Raw genomic sequence first — 24,437 nt, 5'->3', positions numbered from 1 at the left:
ATCTGATTATGGTCACAGAAACATGTTGTGGAGGAAATAGCTTATTTTCTACTAAGAAAATAATCAAAACAGAACTAGACCAGGTATATAAAAACATTGCTTTGGGCTTTATATTAAAACTGTTGGTCTATACGTATTTCTACAGTGCATTCCTTTGTTTTCAATACAATTTTTGTCATTTATTATTGTGACAGTTAAATGGCTGCTAACATATTAAATAACTATATTTTTGGGATACTTTATGAAAAAAAAAAAGTTCTCTGTTTAAGTTGTTTATTATGTTTTCACAGATTAATTTAAATCGTCAATCAAACTCAGAAACACATAACTGAACAAAAGTCAAACATACAGTCAAAATACACCATTAAATACAAATACAAACAATCCACTTTCTCCAACCATGCTTTAGAAATTTAGCTGAACCCTTCTGATGCAAAAGTTATAATTGCAAAATTCCATGAATCTGGAAAAAGTCCTGTCACCGTAATTACGTAATTATGAATTAGTCCTGTAATTGTCAATAGTTGATTAAAATGATCTGAACAATCTAAAACTCACATACACCCCTTTAGGTTTACCACTACAGAGTTTTCTGAAATCTTTCAAAATCATCCAGAGAGGCTAATGCAACTTCAGAGCAGAAAGCTTCATCTGGCAGGGCCACCAGACGCTCCAGTGAGATGTAGTTAGGATGAGCTGGTTCATAATGAGCATGACCTAAATACTGAAGAAAGAGGTGTCTTTCCTTTATACGAAGAAACTTCGCATTCAGCACCTGATAAAACCATAAAAAATTAGACAGGTAACAACATCTCGTGTCTGAAAAATATTGCACTTATTTTCTACTGAACCATGAAAAATAGATATACATGTGTACCTTTTTCAGACAAGAAAGTACCCAGAGTTTCTGGGTTTAAGTACAAGTAATACAGGCATTACTTACTTGGGGGAACTTTGTTATAAGAGAGTGAGGAACACCCATGGTGTTGTGGACAAAGTCGAATACTTGTGTTAGTTTTCTCTTATTGGCTGTTAACACCTTTGGAACCACAGTGACAATGTGCTGGATTTCATTTCTGCGAAAGCCAAACTCCAGTTCACAAACCTGAGTAAAAAATAAACTTAAAATAAGCATGAGGTTATAAAACAATCGCCTAAGTACCATTATTAGCTTCTATGCTAATTAGAAAAAATACTCACCTTTAGGTTTTCCTTTACTGGCTCCAAACTTCCACAAAGTAATCTCGGTAGACGGGTAACAACATCTCGTGTCTGAAAGTTACATTAAAAAGTTTACATTTAAACTGTCAGAAAATACATGTTCTAACAAGCCAGGCCTTGTGACTAAAACACGCCAAAGTCCAGGGCTCCAGAGATGTGTATTGATCAGTATCAGTAAAGCCATTCTGATCTGAATATGACCACAGTTAGCAGAGAACACTGTTGACTAATTTGTATTATGTTTATGTGCTAACGATGCTTTATTTTTTATGGAGTATGGAAGATTATGGAGGAGTGTCGTACCCATCAGCACTCTATTAAAAATAGGAACTATCTTTGTATTGTGAACAATCATTAAGTTTACCTTTAAATGGTCGTTGTTGTTCTCATACAAAAAAAGTATATTTGTTGACCTAATGTGGTAGAAATAAGTAAACTTTATTATTTGCAGGCTGCATTGAGCCTTATTATGTTATCAGTATTATATATTATGCATATAGTGCATTAGCTATATGCATTATAATGCCAAAAATATTTGGAGACTGCTTTTAATTAGTGAGTTTAGATGCATCAGCCACACCCATTGCTAACTGTTATATAAAATCCAAAAGTTTGGGGAAGGTCCTTTTCTGTTCCAGCATGACCTCAATAAACACAAAGCAAGAGTCACTCAAAATATCGTCCAAAGTTTTGCAACGGAATATCCAACAGGCTTAAGGTTAAGAGTCCACATTTTGTTAATTTCCACCTTATAACCAATTTGATGTGTTAAAATTCTTTACAAGCATTTCACAGTTTAAAGACTTAACCTGACAATGCTTCAAATATAATGACAGTGATTTCTTTGTAGTTACACAATAAACCTAACCTGCATAAAATGTTAAATTGTAAAACCTGACAATCTAAAAAATGGCAAATGCAATTGAATAATTTTCACAGGTCTATTATTGGGTTGAAACTTAATTTGAAGAGAGTTTATTAAAACAAAGTTGAGTGACAGTGCTTTCTGTTCACACACTAAGCTAATACTTGATGGGCAATTATAACATTCCATCCCAATCTAAGGCATTGGCTTAGAATTCTGTCACTACTTTAATTGTCTAGCAGAATGTGCATGATCAAAGCTCACCTTTTGAGCGTTGAGACCCAAGTGCTGCTGAAAAAATCCCAGACGGTTGTCCAATCTCTTGACACTAAAGTTGAGCAGATATGGAGCTTTGCTGACCATCGCAGTGACTGCCTCTGAACTGAACTTCTTTGACTTTAAATATGAAACCCTTCAACAAACAAAGTTTAAAAAAGAAATTATAAATAATGATTTATGTAGTAAATTAAGTATCATAATTGATAACCAAACCAAAATGTATAAATACAGCGGTATTATTTAGTATTAATACATGACAGAAATGGGATCTCCACTGACCTGGCCTGCAGGTTTTCCATGCTCTCAGTGAGTATGAATGGGTTTTTTGTGAGAACTGCACCAAGTTTAGAGTCTTCCACTCCAAGGTCCTTCAAGAAGAGAAGTCGTGGTGCTATGTCAGCTTGGAAGTCAAGCCTTACTAGCATGGAGCCCACATTAGGTCTTTCCTCTAGTTTTGACAGACTGACACCTAGAAGCAGTAACAGTCATAGCAACTGTGAATGACAGAAAACCAAAGGCCAGGTACAGTCACTACTGATTGGCTGCTGTGTATAAGACACATGTTTAAATACGCTTGTAAAAGACATGTATGTCACAGCAGGATTTGGATTTCTGTAATTTCTGTATTTGTCCTTTTCCTGTAATTGAATGATTGGGATATTTTGTCCAAAAAACTTTGAGTTTTGTCACATAAAATATGACAAAATCTGATGAATACATCAAATTGTTTATTCATTTGGGGGTATAGAAAGTTGGCTTTTTTGTGTCCTCATAAGTAGTTCTAATACTTACAACTGGGAAATTTATAAAGCTCTGTACACTCTTTAGAAAGCAGATAATAGATATTTGCAGATCAGATTTATAACAACCTCATGTTTTAAGATCATCTTTACAAGCAATTGTAACAAAATACATGGTACAATGGTCACTGCCAGTGTTGGGAAAAAACTCGTAATTTGTTGAGTGGCTGTAAAGAAATGAAATGCTTAGAAATGATTGCTGGTAAAAAAATATATATGTTTGACATCCGTTTTCTAGGCTCTCCTATTGTAATTCTTATTGTAAATCTAATGGGTGCGATCTAACTATTTTATTCATATAAGCAAAAGATGTAGTCAACCATCCACTAATAAAGAACTAGGAGACCATGCAATAAGAAAAATTATTACATGGAAACTAGAAAATTATATAGAAATTTCTGCATTGCCAAATTAATAATCCAAGGTGCTACAGTTGGCACATACAGTGCCTTGCAAAAGTATTCGGCCCCCTTGAACTTTTCAACCTTTTGCCACATTTCAGGCTTCAAACATAACGATATGAAATTGTAATTTTTTGTGAAGAATCAACAACAAGTGGGACACAATCGTGAAGTGGAACGAAATTTATTGGATATTTTAAACTTTTTTTAGAAATAAAAAACTGAAAAGTGGGGCGTGAAATATTATTCGGCCCCCTTGCGTTAATACTTTGTAGCGCCACCTTTTGCTGCGATTACAGCTGCAAGTCGCTTGGGGTATGTCTCTATCAGTTTTGCACATCGAGAGACTGAAATTTTTGCCCATTCTTCCTTGCAAAACAGCTCGAGCTCAGTGAGGTTGGATGGAGAGCGTTTGTGAACAGCAGTTTTCAGCTCTTTCCACAGATTCTCGATGGGATTCAGGTCTGGACTTTGACTTGGCCATTCTAACACCTGGATACGTTTATTTGTGAACCATTCCATTGTAGATTTTGCTTTATGTTTTGGTTCATTGTCTTGTTGGAAGATAAATCTCCGTCCCAGTCTCAGGTCTTTTGCAGACTGCAACAGGTTTTCTTCCAGAATGGTCCTGTATTTGGCTCCATCCATCTTCCCATCAATTTTAACCATCTTCCCTGTCCCTGCTGAAGAAAAGCAGGCCCAAACCATGATGCTGCCACCACCATGTTTGACAGTGGGGATGGTGTGTTCAGGGTGATGAGCTGTGTTGCTTTTACGCCAAACATAACGTTTTGCATTGTGGCCAAAAAGTTCGATTTTGGTTTCATCTGACCAGAGCACCTTCTTCCACATGTTTGGTGTGTCTCCCAGGTGACTTTTTATGGATATCTTTGAGAAATGGCTTTCTTCTTGCCACTCTTCCATAAAGGCCAGATTTGTGCAGTGTACGACTGATTGTGTCCTATGGACAGATTCTCCCACCTCAGCTGTAGATCTCTGCAGTTCATTCAGAGTGATCATGGGCCTCTTGGCTGCATCTCTGATCAGTCTTCTCCTTGTTTGAGCTGAAAGTTTAGAGGGACGGCCGGGTCTTGGTAGATTTGCAGTGGTCTGATACTCCTTCCATTTCAATATGATCGCTTGCACAGTGCTCCTTGAGATGTTTAAAGCTTGGGAAATCTTTTTGTATCCAAATCCGGCTTTAAACTTCTCCACAACAGTATCTCGGACCTGCCTGGTGTGTTCCTTGGTCTTCATGATGCTCTCTGCGCTTTAAACAGAACTCTGAGACTATCACAGAGCAGGTGCATTTATACGGAGACTTGATTACACACAGGTGGATCCTATTTATCACCATCAGTCATTTAGGTCAACATTGGATCATTCAGAGATCCTCACTGAACTTCTGGAGTGAGTTTGCTGCACTGAAAGTAAAGGGGCCGAATAATATTGCACGCCCCACTTTTTAGTTTTTTATTTCTAAAAAAAGTTTAAAATATCCAATAAATTTCGTTCCACTTCACGATTGTGTCCCACTTGTTGTTGATTCTTCACAAAAAATTACAATTTCATATCGTTATGTTTGAAGCCTGAAATGTGGCAAAAGGTTGAAAAGTTCAAGGGGGCCGAATACTTTTGCAAGGCACTGTATGTAAAATGCAACAAAACAAAAAATCTGTGATTTATTAATTTCCTTAAACCTTTGTTTAACTGAGATAGGCCCTTAGTTCCAATGAAGAAAAATCTTAATGCTTCAGCATACCAAGATATTTTGGACAATTGTATGCTTCCAACTTTGTGGGGAACAAAAACGTGCCTTTCCCAAACTGTTCCCCATAATGACATGGTTGGGTAAATTTGGTGTTGAAGAACTTGCGTGCACACAGCCCTGACCTCAATCCCATCAAAAACCTTTGGGATTAACTAGAACAAAGATTGCAAGCCAGGTCCTCTTGTCCAACATCAGTGTCTGACCTCATAAATGCTCTTCTGAATACATGGGCAAAATTCCCAAAGACACAAAGAAAAATCTTGTAGAAAGCCTTCCCAGAAGAGTGGAGGCTGTTGTAGCTGCAAAAGGGGAACCAACTCCATATTAATAAAAATGGATTTGGAATGGGATGTCAAAAGCTCCTATAGTATGCAATATTTGCGAGTTATTATTAGACAAATGTGTTCAACCTTTAGGTCACTGAAATAATTGAAATCCCAAGACTGCCATGACATTTATGTCCCTTACAAGTGTAATTCTTTGAACATATTCTTATTTACCCAAAGAACAGGGGAGCTGAACCCCAGGATCTGGGGAGAACTCCTAATCTATTGTACACTTTAGCAGAAATCATACCTAGCTGTACCAGTTTTGTTAGTGTTTCTGATTTGTCCACATAATCTCCCAGGGTAAATGTGGAGGGTGGAAGATCTGAAGGTACAGTGATTTGTATGGCATCTTCCTCACTGATCTCTTTAAATGGAGACAGACCGGATACTGCATTCAAATCTGCAACAGATAAGATAACCAAAGCAAAATAAAATTATTCACACATTTTATTTATCTATTCATACTTTGAAAATCAACATTTAAACAAATACAAATCTAAGCAAATACATCCTTTATACATGCCTATTCAATTTGCGTAGGAATCTGAAGGGTTAAATTAAAAATGCCCCTTTGTCGCCCTTTGTTGTCACTAGAAAGAATGTTGTGCTGTGTTTGGTGGTTCAGCTATAGATTTTTAAATGACAGTACAATTAATCAATCATATCGTCCCTCTTAATAGGTGGACTTTGTTATCGCTAAGTAAAGTGACAGGTTTTACCCGCTGTGCCAGCTGCAATAATAACTGTCCGCAGAGCTTTGTGGGTGTGATCGTCATGTGTTTTGAACCCCGGCCTGAAACAGAACTTGTGTGGTGTACACTGGTTGCATTTTCTTATTTTTCATAATTGAGCAACACACTGATATAAATTTCTCATTTTGAGGAACACAAGCTTGTTTATATTTCTAAAAAGTAGTCTGGGGAGGAGTATGTTAGAGGGCTGGATTTAAGAGTCAGGGTCCAAGGGTGGATTGGCTGGTTTAAGATGTGAGTAACTGAGTGGGGGTGTGATCTGAGATGGATTGGCACTTATGGTTGACATGAATTAATGAAAGATAATGTGAGACATACATACCAATTAAGGCTTTTGCAGTTTGTAGACTAAGTGATGAACTGGTTTGCTGATCACTGAAAGCTCGACTTGTAAATAATTTCCACTGATCATTCCACCTATGTAAGAAGCTCTGATGTACCAGGGATGTACCAGTATGAGCAGTGGGTTTGGAGAGATGGCAGAGTTTAGCCATCTGTAGAACATCTTGAGATTGTACAAACAACAGCCTGGAGTTCAACACACATCGCCTGCAAACAAACATTACTATCCTAATTAATAAAGCTATTACTGGATAAAAAAAAATCTAAATACACAGATACCAGCTGGAAATGTAATAATTACATAACAGAGCTGATCGCTACTAGAACTAAGATGTCAAAGCGGTGTTGTAAATGTACACACGAAGATAACAAAAATGTGTTATCGCATATAGAATTACGACTCCGACAGCGAACTCAGTGCTGTGTGTATAAAGCTAAACAATAAACAATTCGAATTAATTCACAACTACATAACTAAACCAAATCATTTTCATACTGAAAGTCAACCAACGTAACACACGCCGTACAAGCGCATTTCACTCATTCAGTGGTGCCAGCTGCATATGCAGCAACACGTTTACTGTATACTGCCATCTAGCGTATTGATATAAATTATGCTTTGCTCTTCATGCATTGCCCTGTTTTATCACTACTTTATTCTTATCAGGATCGCGGTGGTACTGATTCATTAGGCGAAATGCAGGAAGCACCCCGGACAGGTCGCCAGTACATTACAGAGCACACACACACATTCACCCTCACTCACACATAGAACAATTTTAGTAGCTCCACTTGACCTGACTGCATGTCTTTGGACTTGGGAGAGGAAACTGGAACACCCAGAGGAAACCCACATGGACACAGGGAACTCCACACAGAAAGGACCCTGGTCCTGGCTGGGAAACAAACACAGACCCCACTGTGCTGTCCTGTCAGCGAAATATTCAGTATTTAATTCTTAAATGGAACAACGTAAAACAAAGTACACCCAAATTTCATTCAGAAAACAATGCACAGAACAGGCCAAGACTTTTCAACATTCTGCTTCATCCTGGTCAGGGTAGCAATGCTTCCAGGCACACAATAGAAACACTAGACACCAATACATTACAGGAAACCCTTCCACACACCAATTTACTCACACACACTCAGGGAAAATTTAAAGCAGCGAATTCACCTACTGGCAGGTAGGAAGACAACTTAGGAACTAAAAGTAGCCAACATTATGGTCAGTGGGTGGCATGGTAGGTAGCACTGTCTCCTCACAGCAAGAAGGTCCTGGTTCGATTTCCAGGTGGAGCTGTCTGGGTCCTTTCTGTGTGAAATTTGCATGTTCTTCCCTGTGTAGGTTTTCTCCTACAGTACAAATACAGGTTTATTTGAGATACAGTACTAAAATTGACCCAGTTGTGAATGTGTGTGTGTGTGTACAGTATATGCCCTGTGATGGACTGGCAACCTGTCCAGGGTGTTTCCAACCTTTTGCCCAGTGACTCTTACCCACTGCAACCCTGAATAGGATAAAGTGGTTGTAAAACAGACTTTGAATTAATAAATGAATGTCAGTGATTATTCTCATGTTTGCTGCCATTTTTTATATTCAACATTTGTTGTATGTATATAACAAAACACAGAATTGTTGTAACTTATGATAATTATGATTAGCTGAAATAATTGTGACAGAATTGATTTAAGTATAAATATGTATTTGAGTATATTCTAGCCCAGTCATTAAAGTCTTTGATTTTTTAAACATGTTTTATTACAAAAATTAGATAACACATGTATCAGAGCTACAGGCATATAGATAAAGTGTCATGGCAATACGTCTTATTTTAAACAGTTTTCATACGAACAAGCAAAGTGAAAGACTGAAAGCACATAAGCTTAACTAAAAGAAGTATGAATAAAACACACTAAAACAAAACATAATTACCCAAATCACAAAGTAGAATATAAAAATAAATAGCTGGAATTACAGTAACGTTATTTACAACCAAACTACTAACTAACCTTTCATACATAAAACTTGCAACAGATGACAAAAGCAACAAATATCTATTTTACTTCAATAAGTGCTTGTTTAGAGGATAATAAAAACTGATTAAGAATTGAATGGCACATTGTTAGTATATAATTTAATTTTATGTATTTTACAATTCAGCATATCAAAATAATTTTTTTTGTTTTGTTGACTTGACATGGTTAGAACATTCAATTTCTGTGAGCATGAGGGCAATGATCACCTGCAGCTCAGGTAGCTTTTTTATACACTTGCAACTGGAAATATTTAACCACTTATAAATTTTTAACTAAACTTTTCTGCAGAGCTAGACGTTGCTTAAATGTAAGTCTTTATCAGCTGAATTATGTAGCAAATGAACAAAATAATTAATGTAGTAGTTTAGAGTAGCATGATATTTTGTTAATGTTGCCATGTCACAATAATTTAATAGTTTACAGTAAAGTAAACCATTGGGAATTCAAAAACTACCCTTAATTTGCTTCAGCTGTGTTGTGTTATATAAACACCACACATAAATTCAAGTGTTTAAGATGTGTTGAAACCATGGTGAAAACTAAAGAGCTGTCTCAAACACCACTCTTGACCAAGAAGCACAAGAAGGGTTCAATGGAATACACCAGAAGGAATTTGGTTAGGCCTGCAGAATTCTGGAACACAGTTCTATGGAGTGACCAGTCAAAACTACTAGGATATGGATTAACAATATGTCTGTAAGAAGAAAAGGGGAGGCTCATGAACAGAGGCATACTATTTCCATGGTCAAGATGCTAAGGGGATTTTTTTCTGCTGCAGGAATGCAAGAGCAGTGTCAGAAGCTTGTTAGCACTAACTGAAATCACTTTTTAGAGGTTATCACGGCAAGGGGCTGTTTCACCAAGTACTGAGTATAATGCACTTGGAAATCTTAAGTTGAATGTTTTTCAATTCAACTTAAAACTGTTCATTTATGTAATTAAAATTTGCTTGCATGTATCAATAAACATTATTTCTTTGTTTACTGAGACTTTTCAATATAATTTTATAAAAATAATACACACATTAACACTACCGATTATGGTGAGGGCGTTAAATATTTCCAATTTCAACTGCATATATATAAAAACGTACAGCTTATTCATTAGAATTATTGTTTCTGGACTGGACTTTGCACCTTTAGTTTTAGTATTTAACAGCAGTTGTTAGTGTTAGCTTATTAAACTGAGATGCTGCTGGTCTCTTGAACTTTCTCTCTAATAAAAAGAGCCTGTTTATGTGTTACTCAACATGGATTACCTGGCGCATGCAAAATAATTAAATCTAATTCATTCACAAATGTAAATTATAAATGTTAGATAAAAAGATAAATGTTATGATTTTATATAGTAGCAGACTGAGTCCTAAAATCTACAAACTACTGTAGTTCTTTAGTGTCTGTACTGTATTTAGCAATGTAATTGCAACATAATTGTGCATAAGACAAGAGATTTAAAACCTGGTCAGACGAAACACTGTATCTTCTACATTTAGAATCAGGTGGCATCAAAACACACAGAAAGAGTAACAAAACATAAACAAGAGCAAAAACTACCAGTGAAATGTTACTTCATTGTATGGCATCTATATGATGTGAAATCTAGGACCAGGAGTGGCGATGATGTCACTGTAGGGCTCAGCCTGGGTTAGCTCCACTGCCTGCTGCTTTTTTAGAACCAAGAAGCTGTAGAATTTGGCTGCTGCTTGTTTTCTGTTGTTGTTCTTGCAAAGTTCGAGAAGGCTGATTGATTCTGCTCCAGTCTTGGCAATCACCCTCTATACAGACAAAAAGGTTAAATTACAACAACTGAGTAAGAAATGTTTTTTAGCAAGGATCCAGAGTGCTCCAGGGTGCTAGTGAGGAAATCCACACATCTGTGCAAATAGCAGGCTCATGTAACAGTTATGTCTATTATTTAACTTAACCTTGCTTTGGACTACTGATATGTGTAGGATTATAACCAACTAATTATAACTTGATGTGTCATTTCAGTCACACGCTGTATGCAGAAAAATCACTTTGTGCTTGCTATGCCACTGAGCACCAAGCTTGAAAACAATACACAATATTGACAACATTACCTGACATTTTAGCGGTTTATTCCCATGCAGTTTTGTATGAAATGTATTTTAGTTTGTACAAGAAAATGTTGACAATGCTCACTTTTCAGAGACATGAGAAGACAAAAAAACAAAAGCAACACAGATTCTAAGATTAGGCTAGATCTGGCTAAACATTTTTATATCAAAATAACCTTTGACTTTTTGCAACCTTATTGAGTTCTCAATTTCCTTTTTAATTTATGTATGTATTTATGTAATTTTACCCAACCTACACCTAGTCAGCCATAATGACAATGTAAAAACATGTTTTTTTAAATTAATTAAAAATCAAAAACTGAAATAAGTATTCAGGTGGCACAGTGGGTTGCATTTGCATTTCACAGCAAGAGGGACCTAGTTTTGATTACCCGGCCGGGCTGCCAGGCTTCTTTCTGTGTGTTTTTTTTTTTATTAAATGCTTTCCCGGGGTCTGCACGAGTTTGCAGTTTAGGCATCACTTTGTAACAGCACCTTAAAACGTGTGACTGCTGTGAGCTGTGACTGTGAAAGGTCATTTAAACAGAGGAACAACAAAACTCATTTGTACCTGCAGGCCATGTAACATCTGCTGTGTCCTCTTGTTCCACCTCCTCTCTTCCTGGTCCTGGTCTCCACCCTCCTCCTAACAAAACATTACAAAACAAAACCAAAAACAGTTTTGTCTGATCACACTCAAAAACCTTTTTACAGAACAAATGCACATGGCATAAAAACGTTATACCACGAGACATGACAAATAATCAACAACATTAACCCAAAACTATACATCTTCAAACTAGCAGGGTGGTGAACAAACAAAATGATCATTCTGGATGCACTTTTGAGTGCTTTTCCTTTGTATCACCAAGCAATTTTCCTAACCTCTTCTTCTTCATCATCATCCTTCTTCTCTTTGTTTTTCTCACCCCCAAGCAGGTCGAGTTCAGGGATAAGCTGGGAGATGTTAACAGGCTCTTCTGGAGGGAGTTCTACTGGCTGAACATTAAGCTGTGTGGACACAATCGAGGAGCGGTCATCGTCCAGCATCTACACATACAACAGACACATGCAAACCTCAATATCAGAAATGTTGTGACCGTGTGTAAAATGCAAATAAAAACTACAGTATTTGCTTTCCATCTGTAGGTACAAATTATAAATTTTTTGTAAATATACAATGATAAGCCAAAACATTACGACCACCTGCCTAAAATGCTGTCAAAACAGCTCTGACCTTCTGGGGCACAAACTCCACAGGACATCTGAGGGAGTCCTGTGGTATCTGGTACCATCACATTAGCAGCAGGTCATTTAAATGATGTAAGTTGTAAGACGGATCATCTTACAGAAGTCTTCTCCACAGTTAAATTATGCACAGGTACCTAGCCTTCTACATGATCTTGGAGAAAACACGATCTGACAGACCAATCGACCTGCCATTGCTCAGATTGCTCTGAAGCCTGTGGATCAAACTGCAGTTGTTCTGTTGGTCCATGCCAGATACCATGCAACTTTTATGTCCTCTGGCATCAATGAGTATTTTAGGGGCAGCGGTAGCACTGTGGTTAAGGTACTGGACTAGCAATCAGAAGGTTGCCAGTTCAAGCCCCACCACTGCTAAAACTGCCACTGCTGGGCCGATTAACAAGGCCCTTACGACTGCTAAAGTTGCCACTGCTTGGCCCCTGAGCAAGGCCCTTAACCCTCAATTGCTTGCATTGTATTTAATCATAGTTGTAGGTGTAACTTTAAATAAAAGCGTCTGCTAAATGCTGCAAATGTAAATGTTAATTTTGCCTTCAAGTCAATTCCAACTCCAGGCGATCATATGGTTTCTCCAGAACATCCTGTCTCTGTTTGGGTCTTCCTAATGGTTTATTTATTATTCATCTAATTGTATCCATCTTGTTGCTGGCCATCCTCTTTCTCTTTTACTCTTTCAAGCATTATTGTCCCTTTTATTTAACTGTCTTTTCATAATCTGTCTATAATAAAAGAGCATCCATTTAGTTATCTGGGCTTTGAGTAAGATGTTACATACCAAAGTAATGTCTAAAACTATTTTTTATTTTTAAGTTTATTTAAGTTTAGTATTTAGGATCTTGACTGATCTACACAGAACCTTAACACTAGAGTGCCAATCCAGCCCATAATGCTAAGTCTTCAACTTGACAAAACCTGTAAAGGTAGACAGTCGATGTGCACATCGCTATCTTTTGTTTAGTGAGAACTTTCTTGTCTCTGTAGACTTAACACTTACTGCCAAACCCGCCATTTGTGATCCACGCTCTCCTTTTTTTTCTAAATCTATTTTTTATAGCCAGTGCTCTAGAGCTAGGCATTGATCTACGATCGCTGGTTCATCATGGGTGGACCGAGTAGCTAATGTTGTTAGTACATGCCTACTAGCTTCAGTTAGTTTATTTTAGTTTTTTCTCAGCAAACTGATCAGATTTTCTCTGCTATTTCTAATCGAGTTTAGTCCCTCTTCTTTTTGGCTTTAAGCTTGTTGTGTCTGTGTCTGCTGGGTAGCTCACATTTCTCTTGATTCTGCTTGTATGAGTCGTCTGACACTGCTTGCTTACCCTCATACACATGGTCTTAGAATGTCATTCATGTGCATGGCAAGACCATTTAAATCATGTAACACGTAGCAAGGTTTTAAACCACCAAAACCCTAAATGGCTTTCTAAAGTGGTTATAATAAACTTGAATAGAATTTAGGGGCAAAATATTACTTGATCAAAAACAGACTTCAAAGGAAGAAGGACTTACAGGCAGAGCATGCTCTGTTTCCTGTGCCTTGCGTTTCTGGCCACGGTGGCTGGATGGAGGAGGCATGACTGATTCATCAAGGGTAGTGCGACTGCCCTCCATGGCAGAGGCCTGCATTACACTAGGCTCCTCTAAGATTGTCTGGTCTAACATTAACAGCACACAAAAACAAACAAAAAAGATAAGATAGTTTGATAAGTGAATCTGGGTTAAGGATCAAAATCACATCTTATGTCACAATCTGAATACATTTAAGGCATTACATTAAAATGAACTGTTATTGCATGTACAGTACATCACAGAGACTAAATGATTTTATAGTGTGTAATGTAGTATTATCAAAACCTCTGCTGCATGCAAAATACAAATGATTGTACTTAATACTCTTCATTTTTACAGTGAATAAACACATTTAGATAGACCAAAAAAGGTTCTTATTCTTTATGTGAGTTTTGCCTCAAGCAGTTAGAGCCGATTTCTTTTTCAAAGTGCAAATACAGCGAACAATAAATCAAAATCTGATTAAGATCTGATTCTGAAAGTAATCTGATTATTCAAATGGTCATGCAGACACTATATGTTGCTTATCTTAATTTAGTTTAGGCTTTATTGGGATTAGTAATCAGATTAAGCTACCTAGATCTCGACCCAGGATTGATTTAAATAATCAGTTTATTCAGATTGTGTATATAGGTAATTGGCATGCTTTAGAATCTATGTGTCTATGCTAAAAAGCAATTCCAGTATAAGGCAAAGATGAAGACTGTGAAAGTGATGTTTTATGATTACCTGTTAGACGAACAATACTGCAAATTAAGTTTAATGTTTGGGATGTAACTGTGAGTTACTGTTTGTGGTGTAAGTTTATTATCTGTGAGAAGTTTATTATATATTTTTATTATTTATTTATTATTTTTTTATATTTATTATTTAGTATTTACTAAACATTTCTAGTTTTAGTCTTGAAAAATAGCAATAAACTTTTATACGTTTTAGTGTACCTTGTTTTATTGGTGAAGGAATATCACCTGTTGGCAAACATAAATTCTTTTAGGTTTTAAACATAGTAGCCCATTTGCTAGTGTTCAAATCTTAGCACTATTGGATGGTTGGCCGGCTATGCAGAAATGACTTTTATAGTTCTTTTGGTGATGTAGTATGATGACATCAGCAAACCTGAGATTGCTAATGGTCTTTTCACCAATCCTGAATCCTCTACAAAAGTCCTTGTAGCACTGTTCTCATAACTTGCTCTCCAAGGATGTTAAACAGACATGGTGAGATGTTACCTTGTCAGACTCCCTGTCTTACCTTAAACCATGCTGATGTGTGATTGGCTGTACTGACAAAAAGCATGTTGTTGGCTATACAGTTCCTCAGTAGTTGGACCAGGTGTAAGGGGAAACTCATGTCAAGCGTATTTATCCATAATTGGTCATACTGTATAATGTTAATCAACTTTGAGAAATGAGTGAAACATACATATAGCGCCTGCTTTCTTTCTCTTGCTTTCTCCATGATGATCAATTTAAAAGTTTATGAACTGATCCAGTGTGCCTCTTCTTGGCCTGAATCTAGCTTGTTCTTTTCTTGGGCAATCTCTTCTTCATGCTTGGCTTGCATTCCTTTCAGGATTACTCTTAACAGGATCTTGCTAGCATGTGAGACCAGTGCAATGGTCCTGTAGTTGCTGCATTGGAGCAAGTCACCTTTCTTAGGCAGTAAAAGAAAGACTGATTGTGTCCATTCTTCTGGCCAGATCCCAGTCTTAAACACTTTTCTGTAGACCTTATGCAGCTTCTTTAGAGTCATCTCTCCACCAAACCAGAGCAGTTCAACTGCTGTGTCATCTGGATCAGGTACCTTTTGCTTAGCTAGATCTAGCATGGTACTCTTGATCTTTTTTTTAGTGGCCGCAGTTTCTTTTATTAAACATCAATCTGCATGTCCTCCATTTCACCACTGTACAATTGTTCACAGTAGTCTTTTTATTTTTGACACTCATTCTATGGTATGACAAGTTTCTTCCTATTTTGGCTTGATGACTGTAGTTTGAGGCCAGAATGGTTTGATGAGCTTCTTCACTATCTGGAACACAGGTCTGCAGTTGCCTTTCTTTGCATTTTCTTTCAGCTCACTGCATAATGAATCCAACTCGGCTTCTTGTTTATCTCTTCTGAGTATCACGTTGAAGTTTACTGTATATATCTGGGAACTTTGTTTTTGCTTTACGCTCCTTTCTTATCCATTCAAAGGTGTCTGACCCCTACCATTTCTCGCACCATGACCTTAGTGTCTGGCCCTTACTGTTTCTCACACAGTGACCTTATTTACCAAGGACTTCACTTTCTTTTGCATCTTCTTCAACTCTTGCTTGGGAGTCACTACAAGTACATATTCAATCTCCTTGTAGAATTGTTAAATGTGTTCATCTTGTTTGTCAGTAAGTGGATAATAACACTGGATAATAGTCATATCTTTTTGCTTTGTGGGAAATATGACTGATATGACCGCTACTCACTGGGTTGTAGCATGTTAGGCTTTCTGTGTGAGAACAGCACTGTGTGTATATTAAACGTCTTGAAGTGCCCATTGTCTGACCACTTAATTACATACAACCCATAAATGCTAATATTCAGTCTTATTAATTCACTACCAGGTACTGACAAACTTGCCAAGTAAATTGAGACCCTGAGCATCCCACTGTCCTATCTTGACACAATGTTTAGCCTTTGTGTCACCGCATCTTTTCACTATTGTGCTTTTACTGTGTCTTCTCTCTCTGTAGCAAACTTTTCACAACTCTCAGGGTCATAGGTACACTTAAGCTTTTCCACCACAACAAAGTAGCAATCCCAGGAGAACGTTTTAAACAAACAAAAACGTATGCTGCTTACAGAAAAAAGCTTTATAGTCACCTACCGATAATATCTTTTTGAGTCTGACCCTCTTCTCTAGGCACCTCAGGGTTCTCAAGGTCTTTAAGAAACTCATCTAGGCTATCAGCCTCTCCACCCTTCCGTCTCTTCCTTAGCTCTTCTGGCACAAGAGGGGTCAGGCATCTTGTGAACATCTAAAACACAAACACACATCTGCTTCAGAAAAGGTCAGATCACTGTATACATTTTTTAAATAGCTACCTAAAATATTCTTATTTACCATGTATTAATTGACTGAATGAATAGGGTACTGACAATAAAATTGTTCAAAGTACATATAAAAAGTTTAGAAAGTTTAAAGAGCCCTTTAATTTAACTGTTCACATATTATATTCATTCCATTACTGTGTTAGACCTAGCTTTAGCAGCACATGCTTAAACTGACCTTAAGAAGCCTGCTGTTCCACAGTGGCTGTGCTGGCAGGGAAAAGAGCTTTTCCACCCCTCCTGTTTCCTTCCACATCATCAACTTCTTAGTTGGTGGAGCCAGATCCAGGGTGGTGACAATGTCTGAGTAGTCACTAAGCTGAGCCCGGATGGTCTTACTGTCCAGCTCCTTTACACTGTCCACAATCAGCTTTCTCTTTCTCTTAGCTTTGGTTTCCTTTACTAATAAATACAACAATATAAAAGACATTAAGAGAAAAGTTTTAGTTTATACAGTTCAGTATTTTTGTAATGTAAAAAGGTCTACTCAAAAACACATGGATTGTCTATTTTCAGCTGTGGTCACCACAGCGGATCATTCCTGAACATCATTCTCTGTCACACCACCCACCTGCATGTTTCCCCTCACTGCATCTATAAACCATCTCTTTGGCTTTCCTCTTCTCCTCTTGCCTGCTGACTCTATCCTCAGCACCCCTCTTCCTGACAGAACTCCCATCCCTCCTCTACACATGCCCAAACCACCTCAATCTTGCCTCTCTAGCTCTCTAAAACATCCTACCTGCACACTCCCTGTAATAAACTCCAAATCCATTTAAATGTGTAATGGTGTTTGTTTTGTGTCAATAAAAGAAAGTTAATCCCAAACAGCTAAATAAAGTGTTTCATTGAAAAATCTTGGATGTCATTGAATTAATTTCACAGGCTAATTTTAAATATTTCTATATAAAAGGATTACCAAAAAGTAATCACTGTTTTTAAATACAAAAATGTCTTTTTTTTTTAATTACTTGAGATCTATGTTTCCCATGTAAACCATATGCGTTCTTTGAAGATCTGGTGATCTATGAGGTGCTATAAGAGAAAAAAAGTTAAGTTCTGTGTAAGGCAGCACACGTTTTGTGCTTCATTTACCGCAAAGTGCATAGTGACGGTTACGGCAGAATTTAGGCCTTTAACATGACTGGTGGCAAAACTGCTTTCTGGATTTTTTTTTTATTATTATTTTTGTTTATGCATTTTCTCCCCTTTTTTCTCCCGATTTAGCACGTCCATCTGTCAAGCTTCCTCTCCACTAATGCCAATCCCCTGCTCTGATTGAAGAGAACAAAGCTAACCCACACCCCCTCCGACACATGGGTAGCAGCCGTATGCATTTTTTTCACCTGCACTTTGACGAGTACGCATGCAAATCAGCACTGTGTAAGGAGAGACACACCCTGATCAATTCACTTTTTTCCTCATCTCTGTACAGGCACCATCAATCAGCCAGCAAAGGTTGTAATTGCATTAGTCATGAGAGAGAGAGACCCTATCCGGCTTTAATCCCGCCCCTATATGAACAACAGGCCAATCGTTGTTCATGTGGTTGCTCAGCCAAGCCGGCAGGCAGAGCGGAGACTCAATACGATGTATTCGAGATCCCAGCTCTCGAGATTCCAGCGGTAAAACTTGTGTTCAGCGTGTGTTTTACCGCTGCACCACCTTAGCGGCCTAAAAACTGCTTTCTGTTGTCTGTGCCGCTGAGCTTCAGGATTGAAATAATGAACACTATTACCAATACTGACTAACATTATTGACGTGCATTTACATGCAGTTTTGTATGAAATGTTTTTTAGTTTATACATGAATGCTCTGGCAATGGTTTGGAGAATGCTCTGGCAGTGGCTTCTCACATCTGGATTTGATTTATTTTACTCATTTTACTTTTTCATAAAATACTTTGATTTTACAGTAAATGAAAAAAAAAAAACCTTAACAGTTATTTCACTGCCTCCTTAGCTAGAAGAACTTCAGCAAAAATAAATATTGTAATTAACACTGTGAATAATGGAGATTTCTTGTAATTTTATTCTGCTGTATTATCCACTCTACTTACTCTACTTAACTACTTAACAAATAATTGCTTTTTTCACTGCTTAAACTATAGCCAACTGACTATGACAGAATGGTACTTGCATGCTGACCTGTAATGTCAATAGGTTCAAGGGCAAATGCCTCCTCCTCATTGTGAACCAATGTGGTTTGCTCTGTCTGGTCTGTCATGGTGGGAAGCTGCTCCACAGGGCCCGAGTCTGGACTGTCTGGACCTCCCGCAGCTGTACAAAGTGCATCCACCTGTTTCATTTTTATCATACTTACAACAAAACATCATAAAATAACAACTGAGCTGAAAATATATTAAACATATCTTACGAGAGAGGTTGTCAAAATCATCATCGTCATCCCCACCATGATCCTGTGGCATCATGGTGCTCTCTGTAATGGCTGGAGGGTCATCGAAAATGCCCCCTCCATCCTCATTACTGAGTAGTTTGTCCACTACAAGCAGAAAAGCTAAATTTAATAATAAAACCATGACTTCTAATCACAGGCCAGTTTTGCTGTATAATCCCTTGTGTAGTAACAACTTACACATGGTCCACTTACCCAGCATGCCTCCCTCTGTGCTTTCCATAGGGTTGTCTCCAAAGTCGTCCTTGTACTGATCATACTCCAAATGGTTCGATTTATCGGTTATCTGACCACTAGAAGATTCTGGTTCCAGCAGTAGGTTGGAAGCAGAAGCGCCACTGATGATGTCTTCCTCAAATGCACCCTCTTCCCGCATCATCTCTCTGTCGTCCATGCCAAAATCAGCTAAGGAATAGAAATTAAGTTTACCTAGGGCATCTATACGTCATTATCAGATTGAATGATATGGATCCAAAAAGGGAATGATCGTAAAACAATGTGGGTTAAATCTGTAATAGGGCAGGTCGCACCATGCCTTGAGAGTGAAGCACGAGGTGAAGCCCCGCACCTGCAAGAATGCAAAGCATCTAAATGCAATTAAGATAAATTGACAGAGCTCCGTGCCTGTTCTGCCAAAATGTCAATGCAGAAGGACATGACTCCTAACATGGCTCACTGCCGAACTGCTTCAGCAGCTGAGCCACATTACACTGTGTGTAATTAACACCCTCTGATCAAAAAATAATTTTCTGATAGATTCATAACTGGCATATGCAGACCTATGTATCACTGAAGTACATGTAGATTTATTAATTCTCTTAATTATTAATAATCTTTATTCAACTGCTAAAAGTAGACAGAAAAGATTTCCAATGTTTTTGCTGATTAATTTCAGTGTAATTTTAGTGTAAATTTAAACACATTTAAGATCTGATGCAACAGACTCAAAAAAAGATTTCTCCAAATTCTCTCATGAAGTTTGGAACACAGTGGTGTGCCACAACCTATCATTGCTTACAAAGACCTTTAATGGATCCAATCATACCAATCATGATTCTGTTACCTGTTACCAACACTGGACCTTCAATATTCTATCAACTTTTCATACTTAATTTATCTCTGTCCCAACTTTTTTGGAATGTACTAATGGCATTAAATTCTAAATGTGTGTTTATTTACAAAATACAATGAGGCTGAAAGATGGGAAATCCTTTTCTTCAACCTTTGTCAGTTAAATAAAGATGCAAGAAAATGAACAGATTACAGATTCTTTATTAATGCATTTTACAAAATGTCCCAACTTTTCTGGAAATAGGATGTGTGTATGCACTCTCTTTTAGAATTCTTTGGCCTTCTGATTTTATGCTACAGTGAAATCCATACATTTTAAGCCATGTATAAGCTAGAACATACAGTTAGTGCACAGAACTCTTGAGAGTATTCCTGACTACTGTAAGCAGTCTTAGAAAGCAAGGCAGATCAAACAATTAGCCTTACCAAAGTCATTTTCCTGCAGTAAATTCAGGTTGCCCACCTCCTCTCTCATAGTAATTTCCTCCACACGAGACTGATTCAAAGTAAACTGCTGTGCGACATCTATATCACTGTACGACAAAGCAGTTACAATCAAACATTATCAAACACTTGAGAAAATAATGAATAACATACATTTAATTAATGTGTAGCAGTGAACTGTAAACGTGCTACTTAAATAATATGCTTACTCCAGGTCTGGAAGAGGCTGGTCAAAGTCATGGAACTCCTCAGGTAAAGTGATGGCATTGTAGGCAGCTTCACGGTTCTCTTCAGGCAGATCTACCACACCTGTGTCAAATCCCAATAGTTATAGTATTATCCTTATATATGATATATAATCAGTCACTTGATAATTAATCAGTCACTTGATATCAGTAAAAGTCATAAGAATAAAGACATTTTATCCCATCCACAGATCCTATAGTTTCAGCAATAGCATGGAATATTCCAGAAAATTAAATTCATGTCTTTAAAAGCTACCTTCAAGGCATTTGTGCCTCTTTGCATTACATCAAAGGAAAAAGAAAAATGACCATGACATAAAAAAACTGTTGACCTTCACAAGCCTGGTATTTTGTTATTAAGATTTTTTTTTTGTTATTAAGAGTATTCAAACAACTAAATGTACCATGTTCATTTGTTCAATCAAGACGCAAGTTTAAACACCATGAGACCACAAAAGCATCATACCATTCAAAAATTTAATGTGTTATTTCCCCCTAAAGATGACATGGGAAAATTACAAATCATTCTAAGAACAACAGCAAACAACCTTGTGAAGATGCTGGGAGAAACAGGTAAAAAAGTATCTATACCAAGTGTAAAACATGTCCTATATTAACATGACCTGAAAGGCCACTTAGCAAGAAAGTAGCCACTGCTTCAAAACCGACATCAAAAAGTCAGGTTACAGTTTGCAGCTGCACATGAGGACAAAGATCTTGGCTATCGAAAAATGTCCTCTGGTCTGATGAATCAAAAATAGAACTGTTTGGCCATAAACCATAGTTATGTATGGAGGAACAAGGGTGAGGCTTGTAAGCCAAAGAACACTATTCCAACCATGAAGTATGGGGCTGGTAGCATTATGTTGTGGGTGTGCTTTGCTGGAGAAGAGACTGTTGCACTTCACAAAATAAATGGCATTATGAGGAAGGAAAATTATGTGGCGATATTAAAGCAACATCTCAAGACATCAGCTTGGGCACAAACAGGTCTTCCAAAAGGAACAACAACCCCAAGTGTACCTTCAAAGTTGTGGCAAAATGGCATAAGGACTACAAAGTAAAGGTAACTAAGTGGCTCTTATCCCACAGAAAATTTACGATGGGAACTAAAAAAGCATGTGCAAACAAGGAGGGCTACAAATCTGACTCAGTTACACCAGTTCTGTCAAGAGGAATGGGCACAAATTTCAGTAACTTACTGTGAGAAGCGATGCTAACAAATACGTATCACACATGTAAACTAAGGACTTCAACTGTAAATGTTAACTAAAACATCTGTTTAAAAATGTTCTAGTCTGAATTCATTACCCTGCAGATATTTTTTTAATTGAAACATACAGTTAGATTGTTACATAAGGTAGAAACAACTTTTTAATGTTATAATGTTATACCTGGGCGAAAGGCCATCTTAATCTTGATAAAAGCTTCATTGCAGTCAGCAAGCAGATACTTGGCTTTTCTGTGGTAGATCCGTACAACACCCAAAAGAAGGTGGCCAGATGTGCGCAGAGCCATTTTCACCTATACCAAACAAGAAAATGTACAAATAAGCATTTTAAGCCCCTTCTGTTTTTTCACATCTAAATAATCTAAGTAATACATTGTGTTGTTACATTTTCAGATTTTATCAACCTCACCTTTGGAGAGATGATGCTCTCAACACTGCTCTCCAGGTTGCACTCAAACACATGTGCCTTAGTCAACTTTTTATCCCAATGGGCCGCTAGCCAGATTTTGGCCAACGGCCCACGTTTGCTGAGGACAAAGTGGGCGTAGAACATCGTCCCTGCACCTTCTCACGAGTGAGGTGGCGGGGGACGACAAAACTGCAGTTGAAAAAAATCAGATGTAAGATACACTCATCATATAAATTTTGAACCATTTACTACATTGAAAAGACTTGAAATGCTTTGTCTTATATGACTGGTTAAGTGTTTAAAATGCAGCTAAGACCCTACCCTGGCAATTAAGATTTAGTAGTAAGATTTTTTTTTTTTTTAAATATTTTTCCCCCTCTTTTCCCCCGTCTAGTCGTGTCCAAATACCGAGTGCGTCCTCTATACTGATTCGACCCTTCACCGCTGACTAAGGACGCCTCTCAACTGACTTGCGCCCCCTCCAGTAAGCACAGTCAGTACAGACTGCATTTTTCACCTGCACGAGTCGAGTTCATACACTTGACGGGCACTGTGCATGGAGGACCACACCCCATCAGCATTTTTCCTCAGCCCAGTGCAGGCGCCATCAGTCAGCCAGCAGGGGCCGCAGTCGCACCAGTTATGAGGACCTATGATCCAACTTTCTTACCCCCTAACCCTGAACAACAGCCAATCGTTGTTCGTACAGCCGCCCAGCCTAGTCGGAAAGGCAGAGCTGAGATTCGATACGATGTATTTGAAACCCCAACTCTGGTGAGCTAGCGTACTTTACCGCTGCGTCACCTGAGCGGCCGATTTAGTAGTAAGATTAAGCATCTGTTTTTAGATGCTTCAATGGTATTAATTCAATGTAAACATGCAGGGAGGCAAGAAAGCCATTCAAGCAGTACAAAAAAACAACACAGACACAAACAGTTCTACAGTTAGTTGTAATGACCCCAGGAGCGTAGCAGCCTCAACCTTTACTTTGTTTAAATTAATTTCTTTTTAAAAAAATCAAAAGAATGCTACTTTTTTCATGCTGGAAGTGCCAAAGTAATAAAGTATAGCTAGAAAAATAAAATCGTTTTACATGGAAGAATACTTTAAGAACGACCCGCATATAAATAATCTTAGTATGGCAATACGGCTGATCTATATGGGACACTAGGGTGCTCAGAGTAATATACTACAGTGTACAGTATATGAACTGCTGTTAGTGTGAGACGGTAGTTGAGCTGTCAAGCTGAGCGCGGCCTCGCAGACTAACTGCAACACATTGCTGATAACAGTCTTATTGACAGACTGTGTAACGTATCTTATTTTTCCCTACAAATTTATCTTTATCCAGTTGATGAACCTTTATAACGGTATAATAAACATGTAACACACTGCAGCGGTTTGCGCTGCTGCACGTCTGACCGTTACTAGAAGGTTCTACGGGGCTAACGCTATTTCCAAAACCTCTACTGCAGCCACAGTGGTGCTAGCTCTGAATGTTTTTAATAATATATACGATATCTACAAACATTAAACCTATAGACAGTTCCTGCGTTGATAGGTGACATTAGCAGACACCTAGTTATCTCTGTCAATCAGCGCGCAGCAGCCTAGCCTGCTAGCTTACATAATAAACATGCACTATAATCTATTTTAAAGCTAGATTATAGTAGTTAGCGCATTATTCAGGTGTGTAAGTAATTTAGTGAACGCATGCAGTCTATGTCTATTAGCGTTCTTTTACGCAACGTTACTTACGAAGCGCTCCTATGGTAGCGTTCCTTATTTGGGCACCGTATCCAGGTCTCTCTCTCTCTCTCT

The 24,437-nt window shown here is 37.8% G+C and overlaps 2 protein-coding genes across 2 annotated transcripts; both read right to left on the bottom strand.

Annotated features, from left to right (window-relative positions):
- Positions 1-307: 307 nt before the first annotated feature.
- Positions 308-7,102, bottom strand: mterf3 (mitochondrial transcription termination factor 3). The gene is made up of 7 exons (XM_062990560.1): positions 6,741-7,102; positions 5,914-6,066; positions 2,645-2,834; positions 2,351-2,498; positions 1,201-1,272; positions 944-1,105; positions 308-775 (listed from the first exon to the last, which is right to left on the bottom strand). Exons 1-7 carry the CDS (start codon positions 6,979-6,981, stop codon positions 581-583), a joined length of 1,161 nt encoding a protein of 386 aa, XP_062846630.1. The 5' UTR covers positions 6,982-7,102; the 3' UTR covers positions 308-580.
- Positions 7,103-10,262: 3,160 nt separating this feature from the next.
- rad21b (RAD21 cohesin complex component b) lies at positions 10,263-24,437 on the bottom strand. The gene is made up of 14 exons (XM_063013233.1): positions 24,375-24,437; positions 22,617-22,805; positions 22,371-22,500; positions 20,941-21,040; positions 20,714-20,820; positions 19,412-19,621; positions 19,178-19,303; positions 18,949-19,080; positions 16,980-17,203; positions 16,578-16,728; positions 13,656-13,801; positions 11,763-11,927; positions 11,449-11,523; positions 10,263-10,574 (listed from the first exon to the last, which is right to left on the bottom strand). The coding sequence occupies exons 2-14, from the start codon at positions 22,758-22,760 to the stop codon at positions 10,383-10,385; spliced, it is 1,902 nt and encodes a 633-aa protein (XP_062869303.1). The 5' UTR covers positions 22,761-22,805; positions 24,375-24,437; the 3' UTR covers positions 10,263-10,382.

The sequence above is a fragment of the Trichomycterus rosablanca genome, chromosome 2 (assembly GCF_030014385.1).
Source record: "Trichomycterus rosablanca isolate fTriRos1 chromosome 2, fTriRos1.hap1, whole genome shotgun sequence".
Taxonomy (NCBI): Eukaryota; Metazoa; Chordata; class Actinopteri; order Siluriformes; family Trichomycteridae; genus Trichomycterus; species Trichomycterus rosablanca.
The sequence above is the reverse complement of the archived record's forward strand: the minus strand, read 5'-3'. Positions and strand labels throughout refer to the sequence as shown.

Bases quoted from the DNA above. Each gene is read 5' to 3' on its own strand.
- rad21b (XM_063013233.1), bottom strand. From the start codon at position 22,760: ATGTTCTACGCCCACTTTGTCCTCAGCAAACGTGGGCCGTTGGCCAAA. The intron at 19,622-20,713 runs GTAAGGCTAATT...TCTATTCCTTAG, and splicing joins ACTGCAGGAAAATGACTTTG to CTGATTTTGGCATGGACGAC. The intron at 10,575-11,448 runs GTACAAATGAGT...TTGTCTGTATAG, and splicing joins AGATGTTACATGGCCTGCAG to AGGGTGATTGCCAAGACTGG.
- mterf3 (XM_062990560.1), bottom strand. From the start codon at position 6,981: ATGTTTGTTTGCAGGCGATGTGTGTTGAACTCCAGGCTGTTGTTTGTA. The intron at 2,835-5,913 runs GTATGATTTCTG...TACTGCTTCTAG, and splicing joins AACAAAACTGGTACAGCTAG to GTGTCAGTCTGTCAAAACTA. The intron at 776-943 runs GTAAGTAATGCC...TGGTTTTATCAG, and splicing joins TTATAACAAAGTTCCCCCAA to GTGCTGAATGCGAAGTTTCT.